The sequence below is a fragment of the Myotis lucifugus genome, unplaced genomic scaffold, assembly GCF_000147115.1.
Source record: "Myotis lucifugus unplaced genomic scaffold, Myoluc2.0 scaffold_299, whole genome shotgun sequence".
NCBI classification, from domain to species: domain Eukaryota; kingdom Metazoa; phylum Chordata; class Mammalia; order Chiroptera; family Vespertilionidae; genus Myotis; species Myotis lucifugus.
This window is the reverse complement of record NW_005871347.1, coordinates 1,312,489-1,326,890: the sequence shown is the minus strand read 5'-3', so window position 1 is coordinate 1,326,890 and position 14,402 is coordinate 1,312,489. Positions and strand designations below refer to the sequence as shown.

Sequence of the window (14,402 nt, the reverse complement as noted above, 5' to 3'; positions counted from 1 at the left end):
GTGCTCAGGTTGGGCTGCTTGGCGGGGCGCGGGCCTGGCCTGGTTTCCTTCCTCACTGTCTTCTCCTTCGGCTGGGCTGCCGTGTGGCGAGCAGGGTGCTCGCATGGCTTCGTCTGTGAGGCCAGCCCTCCTGGGGCTGTTGGACGAGCTTCACTGAGAGTTGCTGAGTGTGAAGGCTTGGGGGGGGGGGAGGGGGGGTAGAGGGCTGTTTAGGCTCCGCTCAGCCCACACTCCTGGTTCTGACCCAGGCGGCCTCACAAGCCCCCTCTGCCAGCCCCTACCTCCCTTTCAGCTCTCACCGGCCTCAGCCTCAATAGCCTGACCATCTTCTCCTTCTGCACGAGCCCGGAGCTCCGGACCCCGAGCCACCTGCTGGTGCTGAGCCTGGCTCTGGCGGACAGCGGGGTCAGCCTGAACGCCCTCGCCGCAGCTACGGCCAGCCTCCTCCGGTACTGCCCTCCCTGGGCCCTGATCTCTGGGTCCTGCCCCCGGCCTGACCTCTGGGCACTGAGCATTCTCCTACCAACAGAAAACTGACCCGGGCTGGGGGAGGGGGGGCGGGGGGCAGGCTGAGCTGGGCTAGATCCAACCCCAGACCCGCAGCAGTTCCTGGAGCACAGGAGCTCTCCGCCTGACCACAGCGGCTGCCGGGTGAAGAGCGGGCCCTGCCACCGGCTCCCACGTTTGAATCTTGGCTGCATTATTTCCCACCTCTTGGCTTCCTCTCTAAACTGGGTCTTATTACCTAACTCATGTGGGGGTTGGAAGTATGACGTGCTATGACTTGTGAATAGCTTCACACCATCACTGGTCCCTGGGAAGCCCTAAATTATGTTTGTGGAAGCAAACAGGACCTCACAGGGCCTGAGACCTCCTTCTGGGCAATCCGGGTCTTCCCACTCGGCCCCAGCGGGTGTTTCCAAGAGCTCTTAGAGCAGCGGTTCTCAACCTGTGGGTCGCGACCCCTTTGGGGGTCGAATGACCCTTTCACAAGGGTCGCCTAAGACCATCGGAAAACACATATATAATTACATATTGTTTTTGTGATTAATCACTATGCTTTAATGTTCAATTTGTAACAATGAAAATACATCCTGCATATCAGATATTTACATTATGATTCATAACAGTAGCAAAATTACAGTTATGAAGTAGCAACGAAAATAATTTTATGGTTGGGGGTCACCACAACATGAGGAACTGTATTAAAGGGTCGCGGCATTAGGAAGGTTGAGAACCACTGTCTTAGGGGGACTGAGCCCTGGCTCCTGCAGGTGGAGGCTGGCGCCCCTGGTGTGAATGGCCTGGGTCCGAGCCAGTGAGAGCTCCTGGCTGGGACCTCCTCCTGCTTCTGCTGAAGCTCTACCCTTGTTTGGCTCCCGAGGCCATGAGCTGGGAGGCCTGGGGTTCCCTCTGACTTTGCCTTCATCGGCTCTGTGGCCTTGGCTCAGCACCTTATCTTCTCTCAGCCTCAGTTTCCCCATCTATGGAATAAAGGTATGAGCTCTCTTTCCAACCAGGGTGTTCCATTTACTGTAATGGAGGCTCCTGATCACACAGAGACCTTTGTTCCAGCCGTGGGGCTGAGCCTGAGCCTGCACCACCCCTCCCCCACCAAGGGACCTCATAGGAAAAACAGATCATACCGGCCTCACCTGAGGAGCTGGGCTGATGGGCTGATGTCAAGGAAGGGCCTCCACGCTACTCCTGGGCAGGGGTTGGGTGCAGAGGCCAAGGGAGGGTCACTGTGCCCATGTCTCCGCAGGCGCTGGCCCTATGGCTCAGGTGGCTGCCAGGCTCACGGCTTCCAGGGCTTCGCAGCCGCTCTGGCCAGCATCTGCGGCAGCGCGGCCGTCGCCTGGGGGCGCTACCATCACTACTGCACCCGTACGTGTTTGGGGCTCCCAGGAGGAGGGATCCCCAGGCAGTGAGGGTGATCAGGATGGAAATCTGCTCAGTGCTTCCCAATTCAAGGGCGGGGGGGGGTGTGGGTCCACACGGGTGGGGTGCGGGCACCAGGCAAGGAGGAAGACCGCATGTGCTGGACAAGCTGTCTGTGCCCTTGCTGTAGCCTCAGGTAAGTCAGGGATCCTCTTTGAACCTTAGTCTCCTCTTCTGCTAGATGATTTTTGTAACCAATCTCAGTTTTATCCTGAAAATCAAATCAGATCATGGATACAGAAAATGTCCTTGATGACAGGCACTGTTGGGGAGCAGAGAGGTGATGTGTGTGTGTGTGTGTGTGTGTGTGTGTGTGGCTGGGCATGTGACCTCACACCTCACACTTCCACGGAGCCTGTGCCATGCCAGAGCTTCATGAAAACTAGTCTAGCTCTCCATTTCCCAAGCCATATTGTCAAGTGCCATCTTCTTAATTGGCCATGTGAGTGTACCACCTGCTGTTATTTACTTGATATTTCTTTTTTAGAAGTGAGCCGCTTTTAAAATTCTAACACCCTCTTTATTCTTGTTCTAAACAATATCTGTGACCTCACAGCTTTAATGTTCTTATAATTTTAATACACATTAATATAAAACTCATGTTCACCCAAGGCTCTCTAGAATCCCCTTCACCTCAGAGCATACAAACCTGCTTTGGTGAGTAGTGGCTCAGCAAACCCCACGGCAAACCCACAGCAAGCCCCACGGCAAACCCCATGGCAAACCCCACGGCGAACCCCACGGCAAATGCCCAGCTGGCAGACCGGGAAGCAGAGGCTCAGAGAAGTGAGGTCGTGTCTAGGCCACAGCTGATGGGGCTGTGCTGGGAGTCGGCCTGGCCTTTGTGCCTTCAGAGGTGTCCTCTCCCTTGTCCCGGTCTCCACGTTTAGAGCAATGGAGGTTCTGTGGGGTACGTGGTCAGCATGGCCTGGAGCCCTGGGCACGGCCCCTTTGGAACCACAGATCTGCCCTTGCCACAAACACACGCACACCCTTGGCAAAGTCACATTGTTATGGGTTCAATCAGCGAGATAGACCACCAACTCAGAATTTAAATTTAAGAGCCTTTATTAAGCTGGCCAGCGACTACAGTGCGTACCTCCTCACAAGGGAGCCTCGCAGCTGCAGTACCGACCAAGGGTGCAGCAAAGCTTTTATTTGCAAAAACTACAAAGCATTAACTGGCAGGGTAAAAAGTTCAGGAGGAAAATGGGGTCACACCTGGCTGGGTTCAATCATACCACTTTGTTTCTTTAAAACAATCAGTAATTTTTCTATACCGCGGTCCCTGCCCCTAGCACAACATGCTTCTCTCCAGACCAAAACATTGCCTTTGTTCTGGCCTCTCCTGTCCCATCTGACCTTGGAGCTCCTCTCCCACCACCATCCCAGCCCTGCCCCCCAAACTCCCTCAACCACCTCACACACACATGGACTCTCACATGTGCACACACACGCACACCTTCTCAGAGAGCAACAGGCTTCTCTGTCTCAACATGGCAGTGAGCCGGTGCCAGGGCCTAGAGTCCTAGACCAAGGCCCCTCCTGTTCTGGAGGGTGTGTGCAGTGCTAGGCAGGGAGGAGCAGGAGGGGCAGGAGGGGCAGGTGGGACTGAGTGCAAGACTCCCTCCTAGGTGACCTTAGGTGTGCACCTCGGTCATCTGTTTCCAAAGCCAAAAAGGCTAATGCAACACACGGGTCAAGATGTCTTTGAATCATGGTGCCACTGTAATTACTGTGGGTCTTAGCCAGCTAGGAAACACCACAGACGGGGGGCTTCAACCACAGAAAGTTCTCTCTCTGGTTCTAGAAGTCCAAGGTCAGGTGCCAGTACAGCTGGGTTCTGAGGAGAGCTCTCTTCCTGGTTTGCAAGTGCTGCCTCTTGCTGTGTCCTTACATGGAGGAGAAAGAGATCATCTCTCTCTTATCTCTTCTTTTTAAAAAACGTATTTTTATTGATTTCAGAGAGGAAGGGAAAGGAAGAGAGAGAGAGAAACATCAATGATGAGAATCATCCATCAGCTGCCTCCTGCACGCCCCTTACTGGTAATTTTTTTAAAAATATATTTTATTAATACTTCACAGAGAGGAAGGGAGAGAGATAGAGAGTTAGAAACATCGATGAGAGAGAAACATTGATCAGCTGCCTCCTGCACATCTCCCACTGGGGACGTGCCCGCAACCCAGGTACATGCCCTTGACCGGAATCGAACCTGGGACCTTTCAGTCCGCAGGCCGACGCTCTATCCACTGAGCCAAACCGGTTTCGGCTCCCCTACTGGTAATTGAGCCCACAACTTGGGCATGTGCCCTGACTGGGAATCAATCTGTGACCTACTGGTTCATGGGTTGATGCTCAACCCCTGAGCCATGCCGGCTGGGCCTTATCTCTTCATAGAAGGGCACTAATCCAAAATGGAGGCTCCACTCTCGGGACCTAAGTGCCTCCCAAAGTCCACATGGTTATGGGGCTTCATGGTATGAATTTTGGATGGGGAGCATAAAGATTTAGTTCATAGAAGGGGACATATCCAAGCCAACTCTATCTGGGGCTGTGTCCGTGGAATCAGTGTCAGGTGAGGGGGTTGTAGACCTGCTCTTCTCTGCTGATCCCCCTGGAGTCCTGTCCACAGAGGAACATGAGCTATGGACAGAGAAGGCATCTGGGAAAGGCCTTCTGCAGCGAGACCAGGAGGCAGCCCTGGAGGGAAGGGCTGGGTGAGGATGTGAGGAATGTAGGTGGAGGAAGTCAGGCCACTGGGGCCAAAAACACTGTCAGGATCAAAAACACTGTCAGGACCCAAAACACTGTCAGGACCAAAAACACTGTCAGGACCCAAAACACTGTCAGGACCAAAAACACTGTCAGGACCCAAAACACTGTCAGGACCAAAAACACTGTCAGGACCAAAAACACTGTCAGGACCTAGCCTCCACCCATGGCACTGAGATGCCCAAACCCCACGCCCAGAGCTCTTGAGTCCGGAGCAGACTGCTGCTTCTGAGCGAGAGCGAGAGGCGGTAACTCCAGGCTCCACTTCCCTCCGCCAATGCCCCCAGGGCCTCTGCCCGTGTGTCTCTCCTAACTTAGTTTTGGGAAGCACACCTTCTCTTTGCCACCTCTCCTTTCTCTGCCCTCGGAGGAAAGGAGTATGGAGTGTCTGCTCGGTCTTTCCATCTGTGACCTCATTATTCTCCATAGCAGCCCTCTGATGCAGGAACCACCTTTCCTATTTTGTGGAAGGAAAAGTGAGACTCCGAGCTCTTCCCCTGCCTGAGGCCTAAGCTGTTGGGGATCGGATGCAGGGTTCAGGTCATTGTGCCCGACCACGAAGCCCACTGTTCTTCCATCAACTCCTCTCAACAACCCTCCTCCTCCCTGCAGGCAGCCGATTGGCATGGCGCACGGCCGCCTCCTTGGTGCTCTTCGTGTGGCTGTCTTCGGCCTTCTGGGCAGCACTGCCCCTCCTGGGTTGGGGCCACTATGACTACGAGCCCCTGGGGACCTGCTGCAGTCTGGGCTACGCCAGGGGGAGCAGGTGAGGCGGGAGGCGCCCTTCCGGGGGACAGCGATGACATAGCTGAAAATCCAACATTGGCCAGGCAATCCCAACTCCTTAGCTGTGATGCCCACTTGCAGGCTGACGGTGGGCAGGGAAACCCACTCTGACCGGCCGAGTGATGCAAGGTTGCAGTGTGAGTGCAGAGGTGGGCCCGGCAGCGGCCGGCTGTGAGCACTGGCCTGGTTGGTGGTAGCAGCTGCTGAGCCCAGGACCCTTGGCCATCTCAGCAGTCAGCCGTTGGAGCTTCGACTTGCTTTCTTTCTACAGGGAGTCCTGCCCTGGGGTTCGATGGATTCAGGGAATGTCACGGTCTTTGCTTTGGGAGGAACCTCCTTGGCACAGTGCTCAGGTCTCTAAATCCCCTGAGCCTCTGTGGCAGCCAGGCCCTGGGCCAGCCCTGGAGAGACAGCAGATGCACAAGGCTCGCTGTCAGGGAGCCATGTCTAATACTGCCTGTCCCCTCCCCGGGGCCCCTGGGAGACCAGGACTGAGAGGAGGGGCCACATGGGCTCCAGCTCCCCTCTCACTTCCACTAGAACCGTGTTGCATTTGCTGCTTTATATGTTTACTCACATTTGCTCACGAAGTGTCTGCCCCTGACGAAACCCACTTGAGAACCCTGGGTCCTCCCAGCACCTGCCATGCACTCTGGGCAGCGTTTCCCCGGCTGCCTCCTGCACATTGATCGGCTGCCTCCTGCACATCCCCTACTGGGGATGGAGCCCACAACCCGGGCCTGTGCCCTGACAGGAAATTGAACTGTGACCTCCTGCTTCATAGGTCAACTCTCAACACTGGCCGGCGACATGGTATCTTCTTAATGAAGGGTCGGCCCTTGCACCTCCCATGACCACAGCAGTTTCTTCAGTGACACAGTGCCCAGTCTCTGCCATCCACAGGCCCCTTTAGAATCCCTGTGCCAGGAACACTCCTGGAATGCTCCTTCCTCTTGGTCCATTGGCATCTCCATCTGGTAAACATGGTTCCCAAACAGAAGTGCCCACCGCCCATGCTGGGGGCACATACTGATCTGGGTACCTGGATGGGCAACAGCTAGTGAAGGAGGACCCTCACCCAGCTCCCTGGCTCCTTCGGGGCGTGTAGGAGGCCCTGGTGGCTTCCTGGTTCTGAGGGAGTGCAGGCAGGACGGGGAGTGGCCACACTCTGAGCTCCCATCTCGTGGGAGCAGTTCCCGCATGCGACTGCCCGCAGCTGAGGCGGAGGGACTTGGGGAGCTCTCACCCTTGAGGGACAGCCTCCCGCTCCCCTCTGTCTGCAGAAACTTCACCAGCTTCCTCTTCCTCATGGCCTTTTTCAACTTCCTCCTGCCCCTCTTCATCACATTCACATCCTATCGGCTCATGGAACAGAAACTCGGGAGGACCAGGCCCCCCCAGGTAAGGCCTAACCCCAGAGCAGAGGACTCTGCACTGCTCAGGGACATGGCAGATGCAATGGGGTTCCTGTGTTTTCAACAATCAGAAGCAATGCAGCTGTCCCAGGGGAGGGCGAGAGCGCCCCTCCTGTGGGTGCTGGGGATTGGTCGCCATGACCTTAGGGAAGGGCCAGGGCTGCTCAGGCTTACCGGCTGGACACTGAGCCCGGAAAGCCGGGGCCCTGCCAGACTCCGTCCACACTGTTACGGTTCTTTCTTCTCAAGGACGTGAGGGTTGGCACAAAATCACATGCTTTTTAAAAAAAAAATTTTTTTTATTGATTTCAGAGAGGAAGGGAGAGGGAGAGAAAGAAACATCAATGATGAGAGAGAATCATTGATCAGCTGCCTCCTGCACGCCCCACACTGGGGATTGAGCCCACCACCCGGGCATGTGCCCTGACCGGAATCAAACCATGACCTCCTGGTTCAAAGGTCGATGCTCAAACACTGAGCCACAGCAGCCGGGCAAAATTGCATGCTTTTTCAAAGCTGCTTGAACGCATGGAAAGGATGAATCTAATCCCAGGCACCAGCTCTTCCCCCTGACGTGAACTCATACCCTCGGCCACTTCTGAATTTCCACAGGGATATTTCCCTGCCACAATTTTGTTTTAACTTTGTCACCTGGATAATCTTTAGCAGATGAGTTAAAATAAGCATCAGAGATTTTTTAAATCCAGGTATTAATGGCACATTTTCGAAACTCCCAGAGGAGGAGCGGTCTTATTGAGGGGCTGGCTGAGCCCTCTGCCGCCGGCCGCTGCGGTTGGGCAGGAAAGGGAGCTGGGCCGCTGAGACGCCTGCGCAGGTGCTTCCCTTTGACCTGGAAGCGGGGCACACTCTGCGAGCTGCAGGCGGGGCCCTGAGTCCCAGCAGGAGGGCCAGGCTGTGCTGGGACCTGAACTGCGTTCAGGTTCAGGTTCCGGGCGGCTCCTGGGCGGGTCGCCCCGCAGGCCGGTGCCATAGCCCGGAGATCAGGCTGCCGCGGGCATCCTCATTCTTTCGAGTTGACTTAAACCATGAGGCCGACAACATCAGCGGGCGCCGCCCTGGCCCTGGCCCCGACCCGGCCGCGCGCTTAGTCCTTCTGTGAAAGGAACACAGTCTAGAGAAACAGACACTGAGGTTTAGGCTCACAAGTCCTTGCCCGAGCGCAAGTGAGAGGAGAGCATGGCAACTTCCTCTTACAATTAGATCGCGAGCAAGAAGCCCCCTGCGTGGCACCACATCGCCTGTCCTGGTTGTGTCTCCCGCGTGGGAAGCGGCCCCTCTGAGCCCAGGACCCCAGTGCAGCTGCAGGAGAGCTGGTTCCCAGGCTGAGGTGCGAGGGCCGCGCAGGGACCCTTGTGCACACAGACATACTCAGGGAGCCCGGGTTCGACCAGACCCTGCCTCCAGGCCAGTCAGGTAGAATCTGGCCATTTTACAGACAAGGCAACTGAGGCTAAGCAAGCTTACATGACAGGCTGAGGCTGTGCATCTGAAATGGCAGAAGGGCCCCTGGGGCCCCAAGCTCCCCCACAAGCTCAGCGCCTTCCCGCAGCCCGGCCACATGTCAGTCTGCACATGCCCACACTGTCCCTGGCTGCCTGGGCTGCCAGCCATCATGGCAGTCATGCCCCCTCGGTGCCCATTTCTCCCCAGGTGAATACCACTCTGCCAGCCAGGACGCTGCTGCTCGGCTGGGGCCCCTACGCCCTCCTGCATCTCTGTGCAGCCCTCGCGGGCACGGCCCTCATCCCCCCCAGGCTACAGGTGGTAAGGGACCCCCAGTGCCAGAGCCTGGGCTTGCTCCACCTTTGTCTCTCTCTTGCTTTCCTACCTCCACGATATTCTCTCTTTCTCTCTTCCTTTAAATACCCATAATTCACTGGGACTGTGCTTGTCGCCCAGGCCACAAGGGCAGCTGCTTGATGCTGCCTAAGCCTCAGGTGAGGTGACAGGGCAGACGGCCAGAGGGGGACGTGCCTCTGGGGCCAGGGACTAAGGCTGTGCCCAGAGCCATGTGCTCCCAGACAAGACACATGGACAGCTAATCGGAGAGGACAGGGCAGCAGGACAGTGATGGGGCCTTGCGGGGTGGAGGGGATCACCAGGTGGGACCAGGGAGATAGGCAGAGGCTCTGCAATTTCTTTCCTGGTGTTTTTGCCACAACAGGTGCCCGCTCTCATTGCCAAAATGGTGCCCACAGTCAATGCTGTGAACTACGCCCTGGGCAGTGGAATCTGGCAGCGCCTGTCCCTGCAGTGAAGTGGGTGGGACTCGGCCCAGGGAGCCACTTGGGTTCTGTGCTGACCAGGGCTGACCAGGACCCCCCCTCCCCCGCACCCCCTCCCACCGCCTGGACAGAGCCAGGGCTGGGTGCTGCCTGTGGGTCCTAACCAGCAGCCCCAGAGCCAAACTCCAGACATGCATCCTTCAGCCCTAATGGCCATGAGCCCAGCCCTGGGCCAGACACTGTAGGGAGAGGCTCTAGGGTCAAGCCTTGGGCTGACCTATGGCAGGTCAAGTCCCTTAAACAAGTCCCAGCCTGGAGGGCAGAGCTCTCCTAGCATAATTAAGCCTGACCTTGTAGCCCTCCCTAATTCCGTCCTAAGTAGCTAATGGGCAGCAAGTGTTGCCAAAACAAGAACATTTGTATACATGTTAATCTACCCTTGTTTTAATCAGACTATAAAATAAAGCATTAGCTTGCAGGCTGGTCTTTTGTGTCCTCATCCAGGCACGGGAGATCCACCGAGCCCCAGCTGTATTCTCTTGTCTGTCTTTTCTTCGATCCTTCACCACTTCTCCTCAGGTTCACCCTGGGCCGTGCACAGCCCAGGACACAGGGCCTTGAGATGCCAGGCTGCATGACAGGAGTGGGGGGGGGGGGCGGGCAGGAGCTGAATGTGAGTCCTAGCTCTCCTCCCCAGGGCAAGGGGAGGGAAGCCATTGCTCCTGACCCTGACATAAATGTTAATATGGCTCCACTGGCTACTGTGAGGCTCGAACAGGATGATGTGCACAGGAAAGCTGCTCATTGAAACAGAACTGAGAGCACTCAGAAGCTGAGGTAGAGCCCGGTACCCGCAGCTCAGCCCGGCTGCTGGCATTCGGATTCCACTGATTACATTGTGATCCGGGTATGTTTTCTAGCTTCCAGAGCAATGTCAGGACGGCCGGGTGTGTGGAAGGGGCCAGGGTGCTCCCTGAGTTACCCGCCAGCACGCCCTAGTCAGACAGCAGCCCGTGCTGCTTAGTCACCAACATTAAAAAAAGATTTATTTAGAATCCCAGACGCCTGAGAAGGAGGCCTGCGCCTCCGCTGTGGGACAGGTGCAGGGCTCAGGCATCGCCGCCCGGGCCAGCATGTCCTGCAGGAGCGGCACCGTGCATTCCCTGCGAAGCCCATGGCACCTGGGCTTGTGACACTAACACGAAGTCCCCACCCAGGGCCCACGTCTGTTCCTCCTGAGTCAGCGCTGCAGGGACAAGGAACTGGAGCTGGGTAGATGGGGATGGGGGCGCAGGGCTCCGCAGAAGGCCTGGTGAGGCAGGAAGGGCAGAGCTGCAGGGGGAAGGACAGTCCCAGGGTGGGGTCCTCAGAACAGAAGCTGGGTCCTTGGCACCAGCATCTGACTCTGTTGCAGATGCAGAAATCAGGCCACACACGCAACTCAGGGCATGCACACAAGCAGAGGCCAGTAAGTCATTCTGCACCAGGTGGTGAGGCGCAGCCGCCCTCTCAAGCTCTTCTAGGCCATGCCCTGTGCCAGCCGCTGCAGAGAAAGGACATCACTGGCCTCACTCCAGCGCTCACACGGGGCTTGTCTTGGGCCCTAGAGTGGGGCCAGGAGGGAAACTGAGGCCTGAGTGGTGCACACCCACAGGCTGTAGGTGGCCAGGAAGGCCACGGGCTCAGCGCCTGGACGTGTGCCACTGCCAGAGCCTCAACTGTGTTTATCGAGGAGCGACCTTCACTCACCATTTGCCATCCTCACCCACGAGGGACTAGGAAACACAGTGAGAAGAAGAGAGAGGAGCCCAGACTGAGGAAGGGTGGAAGCTGAGAGGCTGAGGACGCCACGAGTGGCAGCCTCCACACAGGCCCCGCCCCCCTGTGCTCAGTAGAGGGTGGGAGGCGGGCAAGACGGCCAGTGGGGTCAAAGACACCTTGAGCCCAAGCTCAGGTTTGTATGGAGCTGGGAATAGTGGGCTCAGGACATCTCCCCACTGGACTGGGTCAGCAGGAAAGGAGAAGGGCTGCAGCGGTGCCCTTGGCAGGGGGTTGGTGGCGGGGGTAGGGGGGCAGGCAGGGAATCCCCAAAGCCTGAAGCCCTTTGCTTGAGAAATTCCAAGTCCACCCATGCCCTCGCCTCCACTCACATGTGGGCCTAGGAAGCCTCCTCACCTTTGGGTGTGATCCAAAGTCCTCTGGGCACCATGTGCAGGCCTCTCACCCTGCCCTCCTGCCCTCCAGCCCCTCAGCCCTCAGCCCCCCTCCCAGCCTCACCCTTCTATGAAGCAACTCAGAGAGACACGGGAGGGGGCTGACTCCGACACAGGCCTGCCTCTCTGTCAGCCTTGCATAGTCACTGGGCGGGGTCAGAGCCACCGGTCCACGGCTGGGGACCCCCAGGACTTCCTCTGTTCTCAGTGGCCCTGGGCCAGACCGCAGCCCTCCCTGCGAGCTGGTTTCCCCAGGGAACAGGTGTCACTCTACAGTCAGAGAACACGGAGAGCAGCGACTCTGCCTCCTTGGAGCTCTGCTCTGGGCCCCTCTGTGGGTCTGATTTTGGTGGCCGTTCCTCCCATCTCCTCGCTCTCCTGCCTGCCCACAGCTCCTGTTGAGCAAGGTCTCACTCTTTCTGGGCCCCAAACCTCTCTTCTCCACTCACCTGTGCGGCCCCTGATGCGGCCTGGTAGGGACAGTGCACACCCCCCACCCCCCCCACCCCCCCGCAACACATGGGCTTGGGAGGCACACACCAGTGTGGCTCCACTGCCCAGCCATCTGTCACTGGGGCTGCCATGCTCTCCCCAAGATCCTTGAATGTCAGGAAAACTGAGGCCAAGTAGGGGGCAAGGGAACAAGAGCCCTGAGAAGCCAGGAAAGAGGTGAAAGCAACAGAGTCCAGAGCCTGGTCCACAGACCTGAGAGTGCAGGCCTCTTCACTGGGCCTGGGGCCCGCCCTGCCCATGCGTCAGGCCTCCCCAGCCCTCCAGGCCCAGTGGCTTCAGCCCACACCCCGCCAGAGACTCAGAATGGACTTGCAGAGGCTGCCAGGAGGCAGGTGAACCACCAGGCCAGGTCCTGGAAGACAACCACGCAGCCCCTCCAGCAATCACGTCCTTGTGTGCAGGTTCGTGTCCAGAATTTGACCCCAACCCCTGTCTGTGTCATCTGGACTTGCTCATCTACTCACTCAGTGGGTATTACTGAGCAGCTGCCGTGTGTCAGACTCTGTGCTGATGGGATGACACGGCCAGGACGCTTCCCCATGACCGCAGGAGACATCCATGGCCTCTTTGTCTCTTCATGGCACTTGTGACTAAAAAATAGGTACTATCACCAACTGACACCACACACAGAATAAACTCAAAATGGGTAAAAGACTTAAATTTAAGTCATGAAACCATAAAAATCCTAGAAGAATCCATAGGCAGCAAAATCTCAGACTTTTCACATACCAGAATTTTCACTGATACATCTCCTAGGGCAAAAGAAAACTACACAAATGGGACCACATCAAAATAAAAAGCACAGCAAAAGAATCCATCAATAAAATGAAAAGGGAGCCCACTGTATGGGAGAACATATTTGGCAATGATACATCTGATAAAGAGTTAATATCCAAAATACATAAGGAACTTACACAACTCGACACCAGGAAGACAAACAATCCAATTAAAATATTAGCAAAGGACATGAATAGACACTTCTCCAAAGAGGACATGCAGACATATGGCCAATAGACATATGAAAAAAATGCTCAACATAATTAATCATCAGAGAAATGCAAATTAAAACAACAATGAGGTACGATTTCACACCTGTCAGAATGACTAACAGCAATAAATCAACAAACAACAAGTGCTGGGGAGGATGTGGAGAAAAGGGAACCCTTGTGCACTGCTGGTGGGAACGCAGACTGGTGCAGCCACTGTGGAAAACAGTATGGAGTTTCCTCAAAAAATTAAAAATGAAATTGCTGTTTGACCCAGCAATTCCACTTCTAGGACTACATCCTAAGAACCTGAAACATCAATCAGAAAAAATATATACACACCTATGTTCATAGCAGCATTATTTAAAATAGTTAAGATCTGGAAACAGCCCAAGTGCCCATCCATAGACAAGTGCATAAAAAAGCATTTACACCATGGGATACTGTGCAGCTATACAAAAAAAAGGGGGGGGATCTCTTACCCTTTGTTACAACATGGAGGGACCTGGGGAGTATAATGCTTAAGTGAAATAAGCCAGTCAGAGAAAGACAAGTATCACATGGTCTCACTCATATGTGGGATCTAATGATCAAAATAAACTGATTAACAAAATAGGACCAGAGGTATGGATGCATGGAATAGACTGACAGCTGTCAGAAGGGAGGGTGGGAAGAGATTAACCAAAGACTTTGTATGCGCATCTGCATCACTCATGGACACAGACAGTAGGGTGGTGAGGGGCTGGGGTGGGTAGGGGCTGGGTGGAGGAAGCCAGGCGGGGAGGGAATGGTGAACATCTTAATACTGTCAAAAATACTTAACAATAAATAAATAAATAGGTGCCAATATGGATACAAAGACCAAGTAAGTGGCATTAGTCACAGTAATAAGGGTGATCAAGAGGACTCGGACCTTTCCTTCAGCATCTCTACAGTCTTTACCCCAAACTCCGCCGCTCCTCCTAGACAGATAGACATGCCCTCTGGGCTTCACTGGCATTTGGTGTCATCGTGTGTTTCACAGAGCTGCTCAGGTGTGGAGAGAGGAGTGGGTGAAATATGAGGAAAGGGAGATATGAACTGGGTAATTGTTTCAATGCAGGAGTGGAGAGGAGGATCTGTCCCAACGGGGAGGAGAGTAGTAGGATTCAAGGGAGAGCAAGGAGTGAGAAAAAACTGGTGGTTTCCAATGAAAACCAGATGGTATGCCTGAAGTCGTGAAGGTGAGAGATGTTGTATAGCCTTGTGGGTCACAAGGTCCTGAAGATGATGAGGGGATTTGATAGCTGTGTGCTGCCCAAAGGTAAGTTTAGAGCTTTCTAGGGCCAGAGTAGCTACCGCGGCTGGGGCTCTGAGACAAGGGGCCCAGCCCCTACAAGCGGGGTCCAGTTGTTTTGATAGGTAGGCCACTGGGGCGAAAGAGGGACTTTTGTCTTGTCCTAGAACCCCCAGAGCCAGGCCATGATTTTCATGAGTGTATGGTATGAATGGCTGTGAGAGGTCTGGAAGGGGGTCAGACTTGGTGGTTG

General features: G+C 55.4%; 1 protein-coding gene across 1 annotated transcript in view; it reads left to right on the top strand.

Annotated features, from left to right (window-relative positions):
• RGR (retinal G protein coupled receptor) overlaps positions 1 to 9,193 on the top strand; it is a 10,990-nt gene extending 1,797 nt beyond the window's left edge. The window contains exons 2-7 of the mRNA XM_006100132.3: positions 293 to 449; positions 1,766 to 1,887; positions 5,327 to 5,480; positions 6,784 to 6,901; positions 8,587 to 8,700; positions 9,101 to 9,193. Coding sequence (XP_006100194.1) covers positions 293 to 449; positions 1,766 to 1,887; positions 5,327 to 5,480; positions 6,784 to 6,901; positions 8,587 to 8,700; positions 9,101 to 9,193 — 758 coding nt within the window. The remainder of the gene's footprint in view (positions 1 to 292; positions 450 to 1,765; positions 1,888 to 5,326; positions 5,481 to 6,783; positions 6,902 to 8,586; positions 8,701 to 9,100) is intronic.
• Positions 9,194 to 14,402: the final 5,209 nt, after the last annotated feature.